Source organism: Haplochromis burtoni, unplaced genomic scaffold, assembly GCF_018398535.1.
Source record: "Haplochromis burtoni strain Fernald_Lab_line unplaced genomic scaffold, NCSU_Asbu1 Contig_342, whole genome shotgun sequence".
Taxonomy (NCBI): domain Eukaryota; kingdom Metazoa; phylum Chordata; class Actinopteri; order Cichliformes; family Cichlidae; genus Haplochromis; species Haplochromis burtoni.
The window spans coordinates 301,108-325,896 of NW_024582703.1; the positions used below are offsets into that span (position 1 = coordinate 301,108).

Below are 24,789 nucleotides of genomic sequence, written 5' to 3' on the forward strand. Positions count from 1 at the left end.
AGTAAAGTTACAGGAGGATACAAATAATTAATGGGCAAAATGTCATCAGTTTGTTGAAATAATCCAGTCCAATAACGCATGAGAAGAATACATGTATCATTTTCTGTTTGTAACCCACAAACTGAATGGCAATGTGACAACACTCAAACCTCATAGTAGGGGCTGGATCAAGTGACTTTGACTACACTACTATTGGCCAAGCTACAACAGGTTTAGGCTGATGGGGACTGTTTTTTGTTTTTTTTCACTTGTGGCTTTTCAAAGCCTGGTTCTCCCAGTATTGTGGTGTCTTTACTCTAAAGTTCCATGTTGGTGGGGATTAGAGATATTAAGAATTTGAATGGAATCAAACTGAATAAAAGTGAAGCCCTGAAATGTGCACTATTACAAAAATCGTTCCTTGGTTGAGAAAAAATAACCTGTCAACACTCTGATGGTAGCAGGCATATCATTGTCTACAATGAAGAGAGGTTTAATGAATGCTGACAACAAGGTGCAAACTGCTGATTATACTCAGTTTGAGGAAAGCCAGAGTAGAAGAAAACATCTAAAAGAGCCTCTGGAGAGAGATGAAACCAAGGATAACTCATACCAAAATACTGGGGAGATGAGTATTGTCAAGGAAAGGGAATGGCTCCTAATCTGAAGGACAAACATCAACTATCATAAATGGTGGTGGGAGTATTACGGCATGTGTAGTTGAGGGTTCTGCACTCTTCCGGATACAGCAGGAGGCGCTCTTAAGAGTTCTAGCTCCTGACACTCCTGTGCAGATAGAACACCTGGTTATAACTTCAGCTTGGCCTCAAAGAAAGCACACTGTGTTTAATCACAAATCTATCAGTAAGACTTGCAGCTCTTTATTTATCCACCGAGGCCCGAGATGACCTTCAAGGCTTTTGGTGATAACTGTAGCTATGTCAAAGTAAAATGAGCCAGCAGCTTAAGATTACTCTGAAACTGGAGGTTGTGTCAAGTTCTGATTAGAATTATATGAACGTAAAATGTCGTGAGATTTGAAAATACTCACCAATGTCACACCTGAAATCACTTTTACAGCCAAACAATGTAAAACATAACAGATCACCAAAGATGAATAAGGCTTAATATTTATTATAGTTACGTGCTCATTGTGAAATAAATAATGAATGCATTTAAAGACATTTACACAACATATGTCCATAAACAATAAACACACACAGTGGATAAAATTTGTCTTTTACCCAAACAAATATTAAAGCTAGTCAAGAGTGTCAAGTGCCATCGAAATAAGTGTGAACTACAAATGACTCCACAGAAGGTGGCGTATATAACAAAGTGTTCGGATTCTGATGATGAGTGCATAAAAAATCTTATAAGAACTATTAACTACGGTATAGTGGCTGACATGTTTCTTAACAGACACCACACCAAGAGACGAGCACAGACAGAAGAATAGTGAAGAATCGGGCAGCTGAAGATGTTTTCATGGGTTAGAGCAGATGTGGGAGAATTAGGTCTACTGTATGTAAAGAAGAAAAAGCATTTATGGTGCTCTAGGATGAGGTAACATCTCAAAATAGATATTAAAAAATCTAAGATTTTTGTGCATTTATGAGTAGATCACTTCTGTTTCTGTTATTAGTTTCTTGTAAATTTGTGTTTCTCTCCCCACAAATGTTATTTCCATTAGCTGCACAGATCACATTAACGTGAAGATATATGAAGGCCTATAATGATAAGTACATAAAGGAGTAACTTCTTCCTGAACATTACTTATTCACCAAATTACTGGTGGCCTGTCTGAGGTTAGAGTGAACTTTTGTTTTAATCTAAATCAAATTTTTTTTTTTTTTAAATCGGTGTAACAAACAACCAAATATTCTCCATGAAGGGGCTAGGGGTTAACCAAACACTGTCCTTAACCATACATGGATTGCTGTTTATTGTGGTGTTACTGGAAGTTTGCTGTCTGATTACATTTCTAAAGTTTCTGAGGTGACCTTTTATCTATGAACATATAAGAGGTCTGGGTCGCTGCACATACTCAAACACATACACTGTTTGATTGTTTTTATACCACAGGACTTCTGTGAGTATAAATATTATCTTCAAACTCCGGACTGTAAACCCATAATTCTTTAAAGTGCGCTCTTATTGGCTGCAGTCGGCTGACTTGTTGTTTCATATGCAGTCATCCTCCTTAGTGACCGTGAAACTTTGACTTTGTGCCGAAGCGAATGCCGCCAATTCCTTCTGTATGCTTCCCTCTTCGGACTGCTCGGAGGTCCCAGGTACTGTAAAAGTTTTTTCTGAAATACTTCTTGGAGCTGCAAGACACAGATAAGAATAAAGAGTTCATTAAACAATGAGGAGCTTAAGGCCTCCAATACAGCTGTTAGTTTGTGTTATGTGGTCACTGTTGCTGATATTCTGTTGCTTCACACAAATTGTGCTGGATCACCACAGTACCAGAGAATTTCCCCGGCTTGGCAATACTATTGCAGAATTACAAATCCAGGAATATAAATATTCATCTCATAAGGCCAAAGCTCATAAAGCGCTATACAAATACAGGCCATTTACCATTTATAAGTCTTTAGTGGCTGTAGTGCCAACTGGTTGTTTTCCTCTTTCATGACAGTGAAACTTTCTGCTAAAGTGTATGCTGCCTTTTTCTTTGTGGCTTTTGTGGTTTTGGATTCAATAAAATGAAACTTTTTTGTCTGTGGCCAGTTGAAACCATGTCTGGATTTGCTTGTTAGGCATGTCTTTAACAGTGACAGGTGTGTTAGAGGAAAACAACACAATAAAACAAATACAACTCCCAATCCTGATTTTCTGGCTTAGTGTTGATATATTTATTAAATGGTAATATTGAGTCTGTCCAACATTCAGTAGGTATATGGACATATTCCTGCATTCTTATACAAAACACACTTATATGAAAAAGAAGGGAAGTGTTTTTCACAGCTCTGAAATAAACATATTTTTTTCACCATCTTTAGATATTTAATCAAAAATGGAAATAGTTGTGGATCACATGCTTGCAGTACTACCACAGACCACTGGGAGAAGACTCCACAGTTGGTTTACAAATGTTCTTTGGGATCTAATGTGACCTAATTTGGTAAAGGTCAGCAATGACTGAGGACACACGCTTCACTGTATTTTATACAATGAGCCAGTTAAGGGTAAGGCCCAGCTTTTTTCTCTTTGATCCAGTATAATCAATCCTCTGATAATGTCAAGGCCAAGTGTGAACTTAAACAGCACAGTGGTGCAGAGTCAGCACTATCACTTCACAGCAAGAAGGTCCTGGATCAAATGCGCTGCAGATGTTCTGGCTTCCTCCCACAGTCTGAACACACATGGCGGTTATTCTAAGTGGTCGTTCTAAACCGACTGTACGTGTGAAGGACACATGATAGGTTCCCTCTCTGTGTCTGGCCTTTGGGTTGTATCCTCATGTTTAGCCATGAGATAAGCTCCCACCTTCTCCCTGTTCTTCTGAAGTGGATAAGGTGAAGACAATGGATGGATACAAGGTATATAAACTTATTTAAACAACAGAGATCTTACCAAATTTGGCTGTGTAGTGGCATGTACTGTTGTGGATGGAGAATATGTGGTCTGTTGGCTCCTTGGTTTAGCACAGTACATCTCAAGGTGATGAAGTTCACAACCTGATGACAGGCAACACAGATCCACTATCCCCTTCCCTCTGGACCGAGTGCCATAACCAGACCACAAGCCTTTACCTGCAGAAGAGAGACGTGTCACACACTACGTTCTTCTCTTTCCTTTAACTATCAATAGCTTTACAGTCAAACAAAATCTCCTATACAGAGTACAGTGGTGCTTAAGATTTACTGTGTCCCCTTATGTGGCCATAACAACTTCCTCCTCTGCAGAAAATAAATGTGCTCGGACAGTTTAGTCATTGTTGAACTGTCGTGGCTGCGGCGCAGGAGGTAGAGCGTGTCTGCTAATCGTTAGGTTGGTGGTTTGATCCCTGGCTGCTGCAGTCTGTGTGCCAAAGTATCCCTGGGCAAGATGCTGAACCCCGACTTGTTCCTGATGTGTTCATTTGGGTTTAAATGTCTGTGTGTGTGTTAAATGGATAAACACTTTTCTACATAAGAACGAGTCCATTTATTATTTTTATTTGAACATAATGCACTACCCAACTCTGAAAACACATCAGGACACATTATCAACAGGACAAAAGTCATGTTAATCATCTATACTGATATTAATGGGCGATCGTAGGGGCGTAAAGCGCTTTGGGGTCCCTGGGGACTAAGTCAAGTGCTATACAGATACAGGCCATGATGTGTTGGGAACAAAAAGATGCACTGAATTCAAAGACATCCCAAAAACCAAAGTGAGAAATATATGGCGGGCTAGTTCATTTAGCCGAAATTTCATTGTAGCAACTCAAATTGGTACTATCGGATTTAGGTCAGGTGCTTCATCCTCTAGCAACTATATGTATACTCTCACCACACGGGGAAGCTAGGTCCCACTGCACCAGCATAAGAGCTGACAGTCAAGAGTGTTGTTGCCTAAGCTGTAGAGGTCTGTGTGGCCCTCCCATGCTTTCCCAGACCATCACTGACCCACTACTAAACCAGTCATGTGGAACGATGATGCAGGCAGCATTCTCCACAGCTTCTCCAGACCCTTTCACATCTGTCACATGTGCACAGGGTGAACCTGCTCTCATCTGTGAAAAATACAATTCTGGTATTCTATGGCCAACCCCAGGGGTACCCAGCTGTGAGCACAGGGCCCACTAGAGGATGGTGGCTCTCAGGCCCATTAAATCTGTGTCCGTTTTGTCACTTACCAGTGGCCTGTTGGCCTGCTCTTTGTAGAGCTCTGACAGTGCTCTTTCTATTCCTGCTTGCACGAAGGAGCTGATACCAGTCCTGCAAATGGTTTAAAGACCATTCTGTACCCCTGTCCAGCTCTGCTAGAGTAAATTGTTAAATCTGTTGGTGCCAGGTATTACCTCACGCTACCAGTGGTGACATTGACCTAGCCAAAGGTATAACAGTCAGAAAAGATGAGGAGGAAAAATGTCAGTGACCGGAAACCATTTGTGTTTGGGGACTTGTCTTATTGCTGCACCTTTGAGCACCTTTTGTTAATTTCATTAATACCAAAGCAGCTGAAACCAATAAAAAACCCTCTGCTACCTGACTGACCACATCAACATCCTAGAAGTTTAAATGACTTATGCTCTGATTAATTCCTTCCTGGTGTTTTACAGATGCCATTTAAGAAGTGCATTTAAAATCATCAGGATTCATCCTCTGGAGCACAGACATGAAATCTACAGATGATTTCATGTCAGTCTGTTTAGTAGCAGTGACACTGTTTAATGTGAATGATAATATTTTTAAACCATTATTATTTACAGCTTTTCGTTTTTTTAAGCTCTAAATCAAAATCAATAAATATAAGCGAAGAACTGACTCAAATGACTCGAACTATAGCACTGACTCTGTTTAAATGGTTTATAATGTTATGTCACTAAAAACAAAAACAAAAAATAAGTACATAAAAATGATAGGTTTACAACAAAACATATTCACAAACTAAAGATAAAAACTGTTGTTTCATAAACAATAATAATCATTACTTTTTATATATATATATTAATATTATATATACTATATATATATAATATATATACATCAATTATATATACATAGATAGAAAGATAGATAGATAGATAGATAGATATGAAATGTAGAAGTAGAATATTTTGTCCTTTGTACATTATCAGTGTACAATTAGGAACAGTTCAATCATAACATGCCTGAGCACTGCAGCATTCGTCAGCATTAGCGTGTATGTGAATGGATTAATGATAAGCAGCACATTATCCTGAAAAGACAAAATAATAATTGATACTATTTATCTTCACACGGCTGATTTAAAACCTCTTTCAGTGTTTACTTCTAATATTTCTTTTCTTCAAGAGACCTTTGACTGTCTCTAGCTTGGTGAATATGGTAAACATTACTTTCAAGATGTAGTCATGTTTAGTACTGGCATTGTGAACATTTATCGTGCTGTTTTTGGCATAAACAAAACATGAAACATGCAAAAGTATTTAGCACAATCACGATATAGGCCAAAGAACACTGTGCTTCTGAAAGAGCATATCTGCAGCTGCTTCTGCTCCCTCTCTGTACCTTTTTATTGCTCTCAGATAACACTGTTTTAACAATAAGACTATCACACAGAAGCACAGTGTCCTGGTGAGTATGCTGCTATTTTGATGCACTGCCACCAGCCTGATAGCAGATGCAGAGGGTTGCCTTGGTTAGAAGAGAGCAAAGGTAACCAGGTGAAAAGTCCAGTGGGTAACTGCATTGGTACGAGTACTGTGCAGTGGAAGTAATTAAAGTTTAATCGCATTTAGTTTTAAATCCTGATTATAGGGAGAATAACAGTGTGTTTAGCTATTATCAAACCTTTAATACATATAATAAATCTGTAGTTATAGTGGCACCATTCAAAATATTGGTAATTTGTTGTTTCATTTAGTATCTCATCTTAGCAGCTTTCAAAACATGAATGAACAAACAGGTGAAAAAACTTCAAAAAGGGAAACTAAGCACATTGGTGCACTTGTGTCCGTGCATCGTTACAGATTTACACCTGGAGCTTTTAGTTTAAAAAAAAAGTTAAGCTGCTACTCCTCAGCTTGACTAATGACTAAAGTAAGTTGAATAATGTGGGCCCATCCTGCTGCTTGATGCATCAAACTCACAGTACATAAAGCCACAGCTTGTACTTGAGGCAGACTCACGTAAATAGATTCCACGGTCCCCACAGACAAACATGAGGTCACTGAGCAGGTCAGAGCCACATCGGACTTTAGCTGTCTCTGCGCACAGTGGCCAGCTTACCAGACAAATGCTGGAGTAAAACATGCAGATCTGCACACACAGCACCTGAAGACAAGAAGAAAACCAGAATACGAGAAAGGTGTTAAGGAAATGCTGCCATTTTTATACATATTCCTCTGTTTTTGACACTCCAAATGTTAAAAAAGTAAATGAAACTGACTGACATGAAGGCGAGGCCTGTTCCATCAATAGTTTCTGACAAATTAAGCAGATAAAAGATCTGGAATTGATTCTGAATGTTGCCTTTGAATAACCATCCAGCGCAAGTTTCAATATTAGGTCCAAAGAAATCTCAATGCAAATAAAGGAAGACATCGTTAGACTGAAAGTATAATGATGGATATTCAACAATCTGTTGACATTGCATGAGTGACTTTTGAACCTCATCAAGCAAAAACGCACTGTGCAGCTTAGTAACACCAAAATGCCCCAAAAAACCACAGAAGACATCATAAGCAGGTGACTACAGAACAACTTCAAACTGGTCAAGGCAAGAACTCAAACTCAAGACAAACCATCACCCAAGTCTGTAAACAAGACATGGTTTCATGAATTTAAATACAGCCTGCATAGCACAAACATCTTTCTAAATTAAATATTGGCAACAAAGAGGGACAGCACACAATCGTAGTGGAGGCATCTTTGTGCCACTGGCATGGATGGCTGCTGGCTTTTCAGTTAATGAAGAGGCAAACAGACCCACACACAAGCAGCAACTGATGGCAGCTGCAGTAAAGGTCCAGCAGTTCGTCTCAAAGGAAAAATGCCTCTGCTGAAGCAGTCATTGACTGCAAATGATTATAATTCAAGTATTAAGAACTATCATTATAGTCTAAATGATGTTAGTTTGCCCTGTTACTTTTGACTCTCTGGAAATGGGCAGTATGTATGAAAATGCATTAATGGGTTAAACCTGTTGAATTAAAGCAGCAGTACTTCAGCCACATCTTGATTATTTCATTTTAAATCCACTGTGGCAGTGTACACAGGCAAAACTACAAAAAATGTACAATTGTCCAAATACTTACAGCTGTACATTTATTTATGATCTTTTACAACAGAATGGTGTATTAATGGTATTTTTGTGATACAATAAAGTGATATCCTTAAATATTTTATTAATAGTGAAACATTTGGGCTGTTTTAGGCCATAGTTGAACTGAAACAACAAACATCCTTCCAATCACACTACCCAAACTGTCAGTTTGAATCTGGCCACTGGATTAATTTAACTAAACAAAGACAACAAAACAAATAAGTGGGAACACTATGATATCTGATATAATCACAACGTCAGCGTAGACATTCTGTACAGTACAGATAGATAACCTTCAGTAACCAACACATAGCTTCTGATATTGTTGAGAGTAGACTGCAGAATTAAATGACAGGTTATACTATTGTCTCTATTGTTAAGGGAGCGTTAGGAAATATGACCAGTGGCCTTGGAAAGATAGCTCCCCATTTACTTTTACTTCTCACTTATTTTACTACTTAAATTATGTAATGCACACAGTTTTTTTTAACTAAGACTCAGGAAATTAATAACTAGCTAATAACGGATGCCTGGAATGTAGTGCTTCTGCAGACTTCAACATTTAGTTTAGAAAGATCAACTTTTTTTCTTTGTAAAAATAAAAAAATAAATAAAAACAAAAGAAAATAATGACAAGCAACAATGTTTAAAACACCACCTACATACAGTATGTTTCTTTTCTGTCCCACCTAAAAGAAGTGAGGCGAAGCCCTACCTGGAGTGTCTGTGGTCTGGCACGGAGACAGCACAAGGAGCACATCCTTTCTGTGTAGACCAGCTTTGGGAGACCTGCGGTCTTATAAAAGGCAGCAGGAGGGGAGGACTGCGTCAGGGCGGTTGCCTCCCTCCTGTCCTCACAGAACCATTTCTGCTTGAAAATGTAGCAGATGACTTGGTTCTGTTGTCCTGAGAGGACGTCTGTTAGAATGACAAACATGATGAAACATGCTCAGGGTGAAATCAACTGCAACACACCAAGGAGTGGAAACTGAGCTGTAAACATAACTCTCTTCCTGTTCATGCCATTTTTGTACAGTAAAATATGTGCATACATATTTTGTATTTTCTAAGTTTGATTCCCCTTATTGAGATCAAAGAATTCATTCGGCAGTGATATTATACTGCATTTCATTTATATTATAAATAAAAATATAACCTATTCCTGTTGGTTTTCTCGTTTAGGCCCCCTAGCCTCTGTACCAGTGCCGGTTCTTGGCATATACAGTGTCCCAGTTCAGGGGCCGCATCCTTGAAGGCCGATTACATCACAGCGAGGCAACGAAGGCTGTCCCAGTTTGAAGGCTCCTCCAAATGTGGCCTCCTTTTCCCAGGTGTGAAGGACAGGTTGGATGAATCCTTCGTGGTCCACCCTATCCCAGGATTCATAGCGCAGCCGTGGTGGTGGAGATTTTATTTTTTTTTTTTCAAAAAAATGAATTACCCATCATGGAGCGAGGAGTAAATGTTTAGGTTCTAATAGTGATGTTTCCCAACGTTTCCCTTCTGTCGACTGTGTGGATGTGCTGCTTAATAGCGACATCTGCTGGATGTAAAATTATTGCAAGCATCCTGAACATCGCTCATTTATCCTGACTGATGAGCGGTCCTGTTTATATAAGTGCTAACTGAATGAACGAGAGGTGCATATTAATTTGATTATAACAAATTCATATGACTGATTAATACAGTGTGTCAAATGCAGACTTCAAAAATAGGTTTTGCAAAGACGTATAAATGAAACACGTGAAATCAAAGTGAAAGTGTTTGGGAAATATAAGCGCTCGTGACAGTGGGAGTGCTGGTGTGTGTGAAGGGTGGAGATCATTGTGTGCTGGGTGATAACCTCACAAACAGCTCCGATGCAAAGGAGTTCCCGACAAACACAATTTGAGCCCTGATCGCTGTACAAACAACGACTGCATCCACGTCAGTGTGTATGACACGGCAGCTGTATGGGTCACATAATTTGTCTTATAGCGACGCGCGTCCCTGTTTGTGGTTGATTTCTGAGCCATCACTAAGAACATTAAACCATTTGGCTTCATGCCAGCAAAATTGGTGACATTATAGAACCGTCAGTTTTTAGTCAGAGTATTTACATACACTTAAAAAGTGGGAGGCACATTTGCAATCTGTTGTAATTCCTACACCGTTCACCTGATTTGGATGTAAATACCCTCAAATAAAAGTTGACAGTCTGCAGTTAAAGCACGTCTTGTTTGTTTCATTTGCAATCCATTGTGGTGGTGTATAGAGCCAAAAATGTTAGAATTGTGTCGATGTCCCAATATTTATGGACCTGACTGTACCTCGTCAGGCCAGGGCTCTGCAGTCTATTTACACCTACAGGCCAGTGGACACTCTTTCAATAATGAGGATGTACACGTCCTGGACAGGGAGGAACACTGGTTTGAGCGCGAAAAGGAAAAACAAGCTCTGAATGGAGGAGGGGGCCTAAGGGTACATCTGTCACCATCTTACAATGCTGTGATTGCAGCCATTCCACAACTCTCTGTGAATGGTACTCATGGACATTGTTCAGTTGGCTTTGATCAATTTCCATATTAATGATCATGAAACTGACCTCACAGTCCACTGTTAATCAGTGGTGTTAGTTTCAGTCAGTGTGCAGATGTCCTGTTTATATGGTTGGAAACCTGCAGTCAGCTGATGATGAGGAAACATTTCTCCTAATGAGAACGTCCAGATGAACAGAATCAACTTTCTGGGATAATCCAATAACTTACACTAATACAACAAACCTCACTTTTTTTTTTTAAACTTACAATTTTTTCCTTCAGTTTCAATATTCTGAACTCTTCTGATTCCAACCCTGGTTACAGCATAAACTGTGACCCTTTGGTGTGGTGAGATGCTTCTTTAAAACAAAAAGTCAAAGCCCCATACAGATTGCTTTTAATGCAAACATATTTTGCAATCAGATATACATCTATAGAAATGAATTTCAAACACAGAAATGAAAACCTTAAAACACTAGATGAGTCCATGCTAAACATTTTTGAATCATTCAGGGACCAAAGCAGAGAGGTGAGTGTGAGCACAGTCACTATGTCACAATTCAAAGTCCTGACTTTCTTGTTCCACACTGACAGAAGAAATGTCAGGGTCAAAGTGTAAGACCTGCATATGAAAAATAATTTAAGGAGTGAGAAAGCAGAGTAGAAAGGACAACAGTGACACCACAACCATTTCAGCACTAGGTCACCAAATAATAACAATAATAATAATAATAATAATAATAATAATAATAATAATAATAACAGCAATAATAATGATTTTTCACAGGTCTTAGTATTAAAAGTCTCATTATGAAACATATGCACAAAGATTAGTCATATTTATTGTTTATGGTTTGGAGCACTTTCAACAAACATAAGACCAACTCATGACCTGTGGAGGTGTTTCAAGGTGATCAGGGAAACTATCATACTAAACAAAAACAAAAGTGTAGATTTGGTATGCTTGATTACAAAAAAAAGAAAAAGAAAAAGACAAAAACAGTCTTAGTTACTGAACCAGGAAAAACGCATTATATATTCTGGAAAAAAGAAATATTTTAACAAAGAACCCTTTGGTTCACTTTGTAAATGGGACCAAACTACAGCTTGAAATAATCAAACCATACGCTGCTATGGTTTGAGGTTTTATCAAAAGGAAATGAACTAACACATCAAAAACATCCAAACATTGAAGACCTTGCTATAAACTGCACCTAATGAGAAGAGAACACCACACTAGTACAACATCTGTTTTTGGACGCCTAAATAAAACAAAAAGGATCCCCAAACACATAAGCCCATCGACACCACTTTTATTAATGTGCATGTGTTCACAGAAGACAAATGTATAAAAGTCCATTCTAAACATTCAGTACAAAAAGGCTAACAAATGTGAGGTCACTTTAAGAAAGCAGGTTTAGAGCAGCTTCGCTCTGTCTAAGTTTGGCTCTCATTTGAGCGATCTTCTCCTCCTGTGCCAACTCGTTAAAGTCACAGTCCATCTGCAGTGATGTGGAGGCGGCAGCTGCACCCAGGGGCTCCACCCTGCCCCTGCTACTTTGGTCAACTTCCCTGATGTCCATCTGTAGACTACCACCTCTGTCATTGTTCTCACGGGGGCCGTCTGCTTCCTCGGCAGCCAGATCCTCCTCTGGCTCCCTGTGAGGCTGAAAGCAAGCTGCCTTCAGGGGGGCCTCTGAGAGCGGCTCTCCTCTAGAATCTGCAGGACACTGGCTGCCCACTTCACACTCACTCTCAGTGGGTTTCGGCAGAAAGTGAACATCTCTTGTCCTGTGTGCGTCATCCTTCTTGTTTTCTGTATGCATTACTTTACACATGTTGTGCTTTTTCTTGGGCTTGTTGTCGCTTAGCATCGTCTAAGGGATGTACAAAAAAGTCACAGAATTAGCGTTTAAAGTAGCATTCTAGGACTAAAATACAAATGAGCATAAACATAATCCAGAGGCTTCTGTGAGATGCTATTCTGTCTTTTGGTTCCGTTTTTTGTGGAATCTCATGAATTCCAAAAAACCCACCAAAAGCATATTATGAAATATACTTTTGGTGAACCCTAAGGCTCAATTGTTTGTCAAATAGGTTGATTACAGGCAGCAGCATGTAGCTTTACATTTGTAGGGGCCTCCTAATACATGCATGTCTATTTGCATCTTGATACTAGAAATAAGCTTGAACTTTCTATTCTGTAAATTAATAATAATAACAATTATTATTGGTGGTGATTAGCACTGTCAAAGCAGTGCTAATCACATGGCGTCGAACGTTTATGGATGATCTGAAAACCGACGAAGATGTAGCAGTTGCTGCAGACCAACGTCGATAGAGATCATTAGCTGCCCGATGTGACACTTGGTGTAGGAGGAACTAAGTGCTAAGTAAGATTAGCATTGCTGCTTCACAGCAAGATGGTGCCTAGTTGGATTTCACCCCCTGGCCGGGTCTTTCCTGTGTGGAGTTTGCATGTTCTCCCCGGGTACCCCGGCTTCCTCCCACAGTCCAAAGACATGTAGTTAGTGGGGTCAGGTTAAATGTAAATTCCCACAGGTGTGAACTGTTGTCTGTCTCTGTGTATTGAACATAAAATTCTCACCAGATGTCGGTTCCTGGCTGAAATCAACCCCTTTCAGCAACTCGATATCACAGCAAGGCACGTAACAGAGATACCAGTCCACTGTGTCCATGTCACACTTTGTCTCTCCAAAGCTAACTTAATCATTTCTACTTCTTACGTCTGTGAAGGTTCTCAGTCATCCAGGTCATCGTAGTCAAAGGAGCTTGCAAAGAAAAGCGTCTGGACTTCTTTAAGTTGCTTGAAGACGTTTCACCTCTCATCCGAGAAGCTTCTTCAGTTCTAAGGTCAAATGGTGGAGAGTCCCAGATATAAACCTAGTGGGAGTTCCCCCCACAGAGGGACAAAAGGACCCCCTGATGATCCTCTAATCACCTGAGCCAAGGTGTGAAACTGGGTGTGGGTCCCAATCAGCCAGAGTTTCGGGTGGGTTCATTGTGAAACCTGGCCCCACCTTGTCATGCGAATTCCTGAGGTCAGATGGCCCAGGATGTGAGTGGGCGTTAAGGCGTCTGGGAAGGGATCTCAAAACTGGATTATAGATGGCAGAGAGTTGGTGTCGTAAACCCCCGCCTCTGTTCAAAGATGGTCGCTCACAGTGGACATAGATGGCTTCTTTCACTCCTCTTTCAAACCATCTGTCCTCTCTGTCCAAAATGTGAACATTGGCATCCTCGAAAGAGTGTCCTTTATCCTTAAGATGCAGATGGACTGCTGAGTCTTGTCCTGTGGAGGTGGCTCTTCTGTGTTGTGCCATGCGCTTGTGAAGTGGCTGTTTGGTCTCTCCGATGTAGAGGTCTGGGCATTCCTCGCTGCACAGAGAGTCTGGCATTCCTTGATGTAGTCTCTCTCTTCACTTGCATACCCACCACGGAGGCCGTGGAGACGGTCAGAAAACGACTACAAGAAGACAGCTCCTTGGAGGACAGGACCAACTTCACACCCGATCAGATCTGCACACTGTTAGACCTCTGCCTCACCACTACATATTTCAAGTACAACGAAGGCTTTTACAGACAAAAACATGGCTGTGCCATGGGCTCCCCCGTGTCACCTATTGTAGCCAACCTTTACATGGAGGAAGTGGAAAGGAAGGCTCTTGGCTCTTTCAAAGGAAGAGTACCCAGCCACTGGTACAGATATGTGGATGACACCTGGGTCAAAATCAAGACACAAGAAGTGGAATCCTTCACTGCGCACATTAACGCTGTGGATAAAAACATCAAGTTCACCAGGGAAGACACAAAGGACAACTGTCTGCCTTTCCTGGACTGCGCTGTGCACATTGAAGAGAACGGCAAACTCAACATCGAAATTTACCGGAAGCCCACACACACGGACCAGTACCTCCTTTTTGACTCCCATCACCCTCTGGAACACAAACTTGGAGTAATTAGGACCCTACACCACCGGGCAGAACATGTTCCCTCTCAACCTGAAGGAAAAAAGAAGGAACACACACATGTAAAGGAAGCACTCAAAACGTGCGGCTATCCTAAATGGGCGTTTTTAAAGTCAGCAAAGAGGCACAGAAAAGAAGACCAGACACCAGCGAGGGAGGATAAGAAGGACAGACGCAACAACATTGTCATCCCCTATGTAGCCGGTGTATCAGAGAAACTCAGGAGAGTTTTCTCCAAGCATGACATCCCGGTGTATTTCAGACCCAGCAACACACTCAGACAAAAACTGGTTCACCCGAAAGACAAAACGCCAAAACACAAACTTAACAATGTGGTGTATGCTGTACAGTGCAGCGAGGAATGCCAGACCTCTACATTGGAGAGACCAAACAGCCACTTCACAAGCGCATGGCACAACAAGAAGAGCCACCTCCACAGGACAAGACTCAGCAGTCCATCTGCATCTTAAGGATAAAGGACACTCTTTCGAGGATGCCAATGTTCACATTTTGGACAGAGAGGACAGATGGTTTGAAAGAGGAGTGAAAGAAGCCATCTATGTCCACTGTGAGCGACCATCTTTGAACAGAGGCGGTGGGTTTACGACACCAACTCTCTGCCATCTATAATCCAGTTTTGAGATCCCTTCCCAGACGCCTTAACGCCCACTCACATCCTGGGCCATCTGACCTCAGGAATTCGCATGACAAGGTGAGGCCAGGTTTCACAATGAACCACCCGAAACTCTGGCTGATTGGGCCCCACCCAATTTCACACCTTGGCTCAGGTGATTAGAGGATCATCAGGGGGTCCTTTTGTCCCTCTGTGGGGGGAAACTCCCACTAGGTTTATATCTGGGACTCTCCACCATTTGACCTTAGAACTGAAGAAGCTTCTCGGATGAGAGGTGAAACGTCTTCAAGCAACTTAAAGAAGTCCAGACGCTTTTCTTTGCAAGCTCCTTTGACTTCTACTTCTTACATTTTCTGTTTAATACTGAGTTTGTGGATTTAAATATATCATGTCCCTCTGCTGTTATATTCCTGCGGCGTGCAGCAATATAATTTCTGCATGTGCTGGACCGGTGTTTCTGTTACCTGATGTCAGGTTGGTTTCAGATAAAGGCTGAGACCAATAATCAAGAGTTTACACTGAGTGATCAGGCTAAACCGTGTGAAAAGAGAAAAGAATGGAGAGCATTTGTGTGTTTTAGGTTAATAGTAACATAAATATATTCATTATGATTCTTTTCAATGATATATAACTGTGTTGTATTGAATCATTCTCCCTTCTGGAACAGCAACAGACTGCTTTGTGTAAATACGACCTCTGCTAGACTTTTTGTAAACTGGTCTTTTTAGCAGAAAGAAAGTTGTGTTACCTTTTTCCTTTTCTTTGAAGACAAGTGGGACGTTGAAGGAGTGACAGGCTGAGAAGTCATCTGTTTCCCACGCTGACTATGGCTACGACTAGGCATTCTGATGGACAAGTAAACTTGCCCACGGTAGATGACGACAGCATCTCGACCGGTTCGCGGGGCAGAGTCCGAAGGGAATTGAGAGGTTTGACATAGAGGTGCCTTGGGAACGGTGCCCTTCAGCACCTCGTGAGCTGCACGGTTCGAGGAAACAAAAGACATTCGAAAAGGACCCCTTGAAGCGCGCAACTCTTTGCCCAGCACTGAGGTCATGTTATCTATTGCACTTCCTGTGTGTCTCTGGCCTTTCTTCCGTATAACTGCTGGAGAAATCCATATGCCTTCTGGAGAGTCTGCAAGATTCCTGGAGGCATTCAGTAGAGGGAGGCCCATTCTTCTGAGTACAGACTTTGGCAAGGTCAACAAAGGGATGTTTTTCACCTCAGCCTCCGCAGGGATGTAGATTTCCAAACTGCTGAGGAGATCCATGATCTGTGTACACAAATCATTTAATCAATAAGCAATCGTTTAATAAAGTGACACATAAAAAAAATAGAAGAATCAGATGATGAAAACAGCCACAGACTGAAGAAAAAGCTCCACCTCAGCTTCCAGCAGTACACAATCAGGGAATTGACAAAACATGACTTTGTTGTTGGTGGAGAAACCCTTGTTGTAAGCACAGCTGACAGATGTTTCCTATAGTTGGCCATCAAGGTTGCACACATCCCAGGGGGGATTCTGGACAACTCTTCTTCATAGAAACTCTAAAGGTTTCTTTCTCAGGCTTCAACTCGTCTCACAGATTTTTATAGAATTGAGGTCTGGAGTCTGGGTAGGACAGCCGGGGACCTTAATATGCTTCTTTAGCCACTCCTTTGTTGCCTTGGCAGCATGTTTTGGGTCATATCAGAAGAATCATCCACAGTGTCTAGGCAGCCACATGCGATAAACAAGCACTCCAAGAGCACAAACCTCAACCAAAGCCCTTTTCCATTAGTACCTACTTGGATTGACTGCTTGTCCATTAAAATCTAGTACCATCTGATGTGGATGGTCATTATCATAGCAACGCGTCCCAGCGTCCCCTTGATGTAATTGAGATGCAACACGAATGCTTAGGTCAAAGAATAAGAATAAGAATATGCCAGCTGCTCATCTGTGGCTCTTTGTCAGTCCCAATAAAACAGCCCAGAGTGAACCAGTAAATTACCCTATATAATTTTCACCATGTACCAATCACAATGTGTGCAGTACAGTAGAAGTACAGTGTGTCCATCTCTGTGCTCGAGTATGGGGATGGTGTTCCCCAAAGAGCTTGATTTTGGTTTCATGCGACTTCAGCAGTTTTCCTCAGGCCTCCTGTGAATCATTAAGATGTTCACTGTCAAAGTTCAGACAGGCCTATACATGTTCTTGATTACGGGGACCTTGTGGGTGTTTCAATCCGTTATTGCATAGTGGATTACCAGGTATGTTTTTGTTAACTGTGGCTCCAGCTTCCTTCAGGTGATTGACAAGCTTCTTGCTCATGGTCTCGTAGCCCAGTCCAGCCTTGTACCAGTCTACAATCTTATCCACGAGGTCCTTTGGTGTTTCCCACGGTGGTGGAGATGTAGGAATGAAAGAAACTGATTCTGTGGAATCTTGTTATGTGTGCTTAATGCACAAAACAAGTTGAGAACAGAAGGATCTAATTCATTTGATTGTATTCTGGCTTTGTTACAGGGGCTCAAATACTCATCTGACTTAATGACCTGCAAATAAATTCCAGCTTTTATGTAATGTGCGTGTGTTTCATTTTAATAGAGAGAGAGAATATCAATGAAACTACCATAAAAATTTGAGACTGTTCTTTTTTTGGTAAGTGAACAAACAAATTCAGCAGAAGAGCAAATAATTATTCCCCCACTGTAACGTTAACATGGGAAATTCTTCTGCATTGAGTACTTTAACAGTTTTTCTTAAACTAAAATGTAACAAAACTACTTTTGAACTTTCAAAGCTTAAAAGTGAAACTTTGGCATTACTACTTATGTGAAACTGCTTACACATATAAATGATGTGAATAGTTTTGTAGTTGCTTGCCCAACGTCTTACCGACATCTAAGCGTTAATTGGACTTCCTTTCCCAGCGTACCCAGTTTCTCTCTGGCCCATGCTGATGATACCAGATGTATACTTCCTGGCAAAGGACTTGAACAGCCATGTTTATAAAAAAAAGGTCCCGGTGTGAAAAATCTAACATGACGTTCGCTGAAACGCGCCACCCAGTTCCGCACACCGAGATGAAACTCGCCCGTGAAAGAGACCGAGCCCGGTGTTCCTGTTACACAGACACCATTTTGTTAGAGAACAGCAGGAAAGGCTTTGTAACCAAGGACAAGTCTTAGACCGCTAATTAGCACATTTGTTTCCAAAAAGCTCGTCAACACCTGGGTGTCGTACCTCAGCTCACGTTCGAGAGGGACAAGAAACCAACTCAAACCTCAAAACGCGGAGGCGGATTTTCACAGTGCCGAAGATCGCCGTTCACGTTAAACACACACATAACATACTAGTAACACGCAAGTCAAACGCAGTAACACATACCTTAGCAAAGCAGCCCTTTCTCCCAAGACCCCGATATGCTCTTGTTTCACTTTGCCACAGGCGAACGGACTTCCGGGCCGAATTTCAGAATAAAACATTCATTTAGCCTAACAGCGATTTTAAGTGAAACTGTAAAAAAAAATAATGATAATAATAATATTAATAATAATAAAAAAAAATGCTGCGTTAAAAATGCGTACTTGACATAAAAATGATATGTGCTGGAAAAAAAGGGAAGGTTTCGGAGGGTGTGTTGAGAAGTCCAGGAAGTATTTCAGGAATCGTGTGTTGGCTTGCACCTTATGGGTGAGTGACGTCGGTGATGACGTCTGAAGCCTCGCTAGTTCAGAAAGTGTGTTGGTGTGATTTCTGGACATACATAAAGTGGAACGGATCCGTGGGTGGAGGTGCATATATTTTAGCCTAACATAAGCCTACTGTGGGGTACTTGTGCACTTCTGCCTCTTCAGTACCACGTGAAAGGGTTTTCTCCAAAGCCAAAGAGGTTATTGCCAAAAGGGGAAACCAGGCTAAGGAGAGCCACGAGTGCAAAATGAATTTAATTAATTAATTAAATAATGAAATAACGCATGCACACATTTGCACACAACCAGAGATAACTGCTAACAAAGAAACCAACAGACCCAATTTTCAATCAATCCAAACACAGAAATGTTTGCACACACATATGATTATGTGCAGAGGTCCAACCTAGAAACCAGCCTCAGATCTCCACACATGTACACATGAATGCACATACTTCTGTACACATCTGGATTGATAAACTGATTACCAATCCAAAATTCCTAAAAATCCAAGCACAGAAATGTTTGTGCACAAATGTGATTGTCCACAGAGATCAACCAATTCAGCCAACCTTAGATCTCAAAGCAGGAACACGGGAATGCACAAAGATTTCCACACATACAGAGATAGAAACGGCTAAAGAAACCACCGGAACAAAATTCCAAGCAATCCAAACACGGAAATGTTTCCACATATTTCCTGATCATGCGTGGCCCATTCGGTGTGCCTGCGTTGAGCTTGATCCAACCTTAAATCTCAGGATTGCAGGATTAAATGAATCCACATACATTTGCACACATACAGAGATAAACTCTTCCAAAGATACCGAATCCCAAGAAATCAAAAACACAGAAATGTTTGCACACACATAAAAAGAAAAGAAAAATAAAGAAAGAAATGGCAAATGTGAAATGATCTCACACTCACCCATTCAATTCAATTCAATTTTATTTATATAGTGCCAAATCACAACTACAGTCGCCTCAAGGCGCTTTATATTGTATAGTAGATCGTACAATAATAGATACAGAGAAAAAACCAACAATCATATGACCCCCTATGAGCAAGCACTTTGGTGACAGTGGGAAGGAAAAACTCCCTTTTAACAGGAAGAAACCTCCAGCAGAACCAGGCTCAGGGAGGCCATCTGCTGCAACCGGTTGGGGTGAGAGAAGGAAAACAGGATAAAGACATGCTGTGGAAGAGAGACGGAGATTAATAACAAGTACAATTCAATTTACGGAGGGAGGTGCTTTTGCTGTGATGTGTATTGTAACAGTTTGTCAATAAAAAGGCGACGAGGGAAGCTGCTCTTTGAAGGATTTGGGCTACAGACAGGTGAGGAGCATGAGCTCCAAGAGCTGGTTCTGACCCAAACTTCCCTCGTTAAGGAGTGAAAAGACCGGTTGAAGATGTTCTGTCTTGTTTTCTGTTCTTCATGAGGAATAAGTCTCTAAACTAGCGGGGCATGTGGAAACACATCATCGGCATACATCCCCTTGAATGTCCAGTCAATAACCAGACCATTATTCTTCTCAGAGTTTTGGTATATCCCATACGCCCTGCCATGGGGTTACAATGAGCTGCCTGGAAAATTATTTTCCAGCTGCTTTTTGGCACCAACAATTGGGTGTGTCATGACTCATTCAATACAATCTGTCTCTAACCATCACAGAAAGAGGGTCGGTCAGCGCTACGTCTGAGCACACCATTTGATCATCAGTTTCCATCCCTTGGTCAAAGGCTGAGCGTAGAGCGTCATCACAAGACTGCTCTAGTGGGAAAGCTCAGATGGAGTGAATTACTGGAGCAGGCAGAGCCTGTGTATGTCCCTGGGCATACACCTAAGCGTCACCTAGTCTGCCTCCAACAATATCCTGGGTTGAACGAAGGGTATGGTGGACCAGAGTCCACATTATCTGTCCCGCCTCCATACACGGGACTCTCGACTGACGTGTCCTAGTTGTTCACATCTCCAGCACTCCAGCCCCAATGCTTGTGTGGCTCGCAGTGAGTGGAGTGCATTGTCCATAGCCACTGTGCAATGACACAGACCCAGAGCTGCCTCCCTAGTTGGGACTGGCTGACTTGCCACTGCTGGTTTTGACCGACTCATTGATTCTCTTAGCTGCACTGACAGGTGGTTCTCCGACCGCTTCACCACAGCATGTGGATCGGCTGGTCGGTGGCAGCAGACCCACTCTGCTGTGTCTACTGGGAGCCCATCCATGAATTGCTCAAGGCCAATTAGGTCCACCAGCCAAACCTCTCCTTTATGTGAGTGCCTGGTGTTGCTCGGCCGCTGGGTCATGCACCTGCCTTGCGTAGGTGAAGGGCCGATTCTATGACCCCGCCAGCTACCTTGTGCAGTGGTCCTCCAGTGTGAGTCCCAGTTGGTCAAGTATCAACCAAGGGACATCTTTAAAGCAGACCCTGTTAGGATTAAAATGATTAAATAAAGAAGTTTTTTTTATGATTTTCATATATACATCACATGTGCTCATTATGGGCTGATGCTGCATGTTTTTGAAGGTCAGAAACTTCATTCAGTGCTATGACTGAATAGAAATATTGAGACTGATGTAGAGCGCAGAGGGTCTTTTTGTAGCATGTATACACATCACACCACATAAAAGTCAGGCTATTTTGTGGACCAAGGAACTCTGAACAAAATGTCCAGAAATTAAATAATAAATAGAATCAGAATTAATTATCAAGGCAGGGAGGTGTTTTTCTGTCTCTGTCATTCCAGGAAAAAGAGCAGATATGAGGTCGAACCTGAGCGGAGAGGAGACTCGAAGGGAGACAACGGGACTGCCACAATGCTGCCAGAAGAAGATAGTCATAATAAAATTTGTTATTGTTGGGGTATAAAACTGTGGGCCCCATTTCAGGCTCATCCTTTTGCATGAAGACAGACGGCTAATTTAACAGAGAGATCCAAGGCTGTAACTTGTAATTTCAACTGCAGAAGCAAATTAAAATCTTTTTTTTTCAACGACAGGTTGAAAAAAAAAAAAGTACTTCTGTACTCCCTTCAGGAAAAACTAAACACGACAAACCTCACCATTGCAAAGTTGAGGGCCACCATCTGGGCCTCCCAAGACAGCAACGGGAGCAACCATAAGGACCGCTCCTCAGCAGGCCACTGGCACGCTTCAGCCATGTCCTCCACGAAGGCATAACAACTGGGACTGGGGGGATTGACAGCCGAGCTGGCAAGGAAAGTGTGACCAGCACAAGCACTCGGCCTGGTCCTGCAGTCAGTCAAGCTGCTGGTGATGCACCGCTGTCTGATCCTGATGCATAGTGGCTCCAGAAGCATACTGGCCAGAGTTTCCAAAGGCTGAACCCGCTGCTCCACCCCTCTACCTGCAGCTGACCGTCTTTACTCACACCGTGCCACACATGACTTTAATGTACATCATTAATTGAAATTAGGGCAACCCCCTTTTGATTAACCTACTGAGATGTGTAAAATGTATAAGAGTGAAAACAGTCTGTCCTCCTGTAATCAGGAATGTACATGCATTTAAACTCTGCAACCATGGTTGCAGAGTTTAAATGCATGTACATCCTTCCTTCAATTACAGTGCATTTAATGGTAATAAAAAGCAGATAATGAATTATGACACTGTGTTCATTTGCAAAAAGAAATCACTGTACACACTGTGATCCACACACAATTGAACTGTAATTAATGTATGTTACAGATAACAGACAAGAAAACAGCAAGAAGGCAAGTTTTAAATAAATGTTCATTTAGTGGAAATGGAATTAAATAAATCATGAATACATATTTTAATCAAAAACATGAAGAAACCTAAAACTGATGGTCACATGTTTCCAACAGAAGTCAGAGATGTCTGCTTCACTGCGTCCAATTCAGAACAACTATGTTTCATACCATTTGTAAATATCCACTTTGTAAAGACAAAGCTTACACTGTCTGTCATGATTCAGTACATGTTAGGCTGTGTTTGGAAAACAAATGAAAACATTATAAGTAACATTTAGGATGCAGCTTACAAGCTGAAGTGGAACAGAGTGATTTAATCTATTATTCAAAAGTGAAGAATTAAGGTTTACAAACGAAAAAGTGCATCATTGAGCAGATACATGCTATTGTATTGTTCTACGCAGCACAAGGTAAACCATAGCAAACTTAACTATAAAACATATAACCCTGTTTACAAAAATATTGTGATTCAGTTTAAAAATGTAAATTAAATAATACAGTATTCAATTAAAACCTTTGTGTAACTATAAATAGCAGAAAGACGATTCAAATATTGAAACAGTTTTGTAAGAAAATAAATATTCATTTAAAATGTTTAATTAATGACAGCAACAGTTTCCCGTTGTGTTGCATAACCACTTTTTTAAACAACCCCTTTATTTCACCTTCATTTTAGGTTGGAAATACTGCCCCCATCACATGACCTGAAGACGCCTCAAAGGTGAAACATCTTCACAAACCTAATGGAGTCCAGTTATCTCCTTGTATGTAAAGAGACACTTACTGGCAGGAACTGATGGAAAAACCAGGAATTTAGTAAAACTGCTGATTCAATCTGCGATAAGTCTGGAAACCATTACATGAAACCTTTCTGCACATCATTCATCAATAATGAATAACATAGACTCATTAATGCATTAATGAGATATGTAAATTACTACACCATTATAGGTTGCTAGCTTTTTATCTGTGCGTACTAACAATCGTCACGGAGCTCTGTAAATAAAGAATAGAGCAGCCATTAAAAACAAAGAAGAAAAAGAATTATAAGAACTAGATCAGTTATCTCTTTGGTTACCTTTTTAAAAAACACATAATTTCTCAGTTTTAGCATTTGATGTAAACTTTAAAATAATCTTAGCAATAAAAAGTTATGACAACATTAAGTTATGACCTGTTTTGAACTTCCACAACAGTTTTTGGAAACAGAGTTTGTTTTCAGTTTAATGGTTGTCAGAAAAAAACAAGAAACCTGACCAGTAAGAAACATGTAAGCTGTAAGTGTGTTGGAAAAGACATAAACTGGGTGCCACTTTAGCTCAGTGGGTAAGCAGAGGAATGAATGGGTGAAAAGGACAAGTTGTTTGAGTATGCTATATAAGAACCAGTCCATTTACCATTCACCGTGCAGGTGACCACATGACAAGAGTGAAGCAGCTGGCTTTGACTCTGACATCTGGTGTCCCTCTCTTATCCTGGTGTCTGTTTCTTTTGTTCTCTATCCATAGCTTGTGACCATGGGTGAGGGTACAGACACGGATCAACTGATAAACAAACTAGTACACATCACTGCAGATCCTGTCCTAGTTTGTCTGTCAGTCTCCTGCTCCCCTCTCTCAGGGGAGAGAGGGGAGCAGGGGAGCAGTATCTCAGGGAAAAATTTCCCTGAGATACTTGATACCACTTAGGGCAGGGGTGTACAACTCCAGGCCTCCAGCACTGGTGTCCTGCAGGTTTTAGATAGCACCCTGGGTCAACACACCTGAATCAAATGATTAGTTCATTACCAGGCTTCTGGAAAACTTCAAAGACATGTTGAGGAGGTCATTAAGCCATTTAAATCAGCTGTGTTGGATCAAGGACACATCTAAAACCTGCAGGACGCTGGCCCGTGAGGCCTGGAGTTCAACACCTGTGACTTAGAGTAACAATTCATCCAGCAGAACACCATATCTTCAGATTTGGAAATTCTAGTTCTTCTTAATATGGCTTCAATTTTGTCTGTGAATTGCTCCAGTGGGAGCTGGAGGAAACTGCCTGATGGAGTCAACAGAAAGCAAAGAGGAGATCCTTAGGCCACCAAGATGGAAGACGTCCACCTTAGTGGCCCTAGCACCTGCCAGTTAAGCAACTTTCTTTTCTTTTTTATAAGCTTTACTTTCATTTTTAAATTGGAAAACAGACAATCAAAACAAACAAAGCGAACAAACAAACAAAAAAGCAATTTTCAATTAAGACTTAATTCCATGCAATTCCTGCAACACCTCCTGAGAACCGAGGAA

General features: G+C 41.1%; 2 protein-coding genes across 3 annotated transcripts; both read right to left on the reverse strand.

Moving 5' to 3' along the window:
• Positions 1-1,762: 1,762 nt before the first annotated feature.
• On the reverse strand, positions 1,763-8,896 carry LOC102298070 (insulin-like growth factor I). Its single transcript, XM_014340212.2, has 4 exons — positions 8,660-8,896; positions 6,809-6,953; positions 3,562-3,740; positions 1,763-2,309 (listed from the first exon to the last, which is right to left on the reverse strand). Exons 1-4 carry the CDS (start codon positions 8,879-8,881, stop codon positions 2,121-2,123), a joined length of 735 nt encoding a protein of 244 aa, XP_014195698.1. The 5' UTR covers positions 8,882-8,896; the 3' UTR covers positions 1,763-2,120.
• Positions 8,897-10,843: 1,947 nt separating this feature from the next.
• On the reverse strand, positions 10,844-18,593 carry LOC102294418. 2 transcript variants are annotated; one of them, XM_005942720.2, is made up of 3 exons: positions 18,463-18,593; positions 15,835-16,362; positions 10,844-12,340 (listed from the first exon to the last, which is right to left on the reverse strand). In XM_005942720.2, exons 2-3 carry the CDS (start codon positions 16,357-16,359, stop codon positions 11,867-11,869), a joined length of 999 nt encoding a protein of 332 aa, XP_005942782.1. In that variant the 5' UTR covers positions 16,360-16,362; positions 18,463-18,593; the 3' UTR covers positions 10,844-11,866. The 2 variants fall into 2 exon arrangements, with proteins under 2 accessions (XP_005942782.1, XP_005942781.1); XM_005942719.2 differs by lacking the exon at positions 18,463-18,593 and adding an exon at positions 17,971-18,451.
• Positions 18,594-24,789: the final 6,196 nt, after the last annotated feature.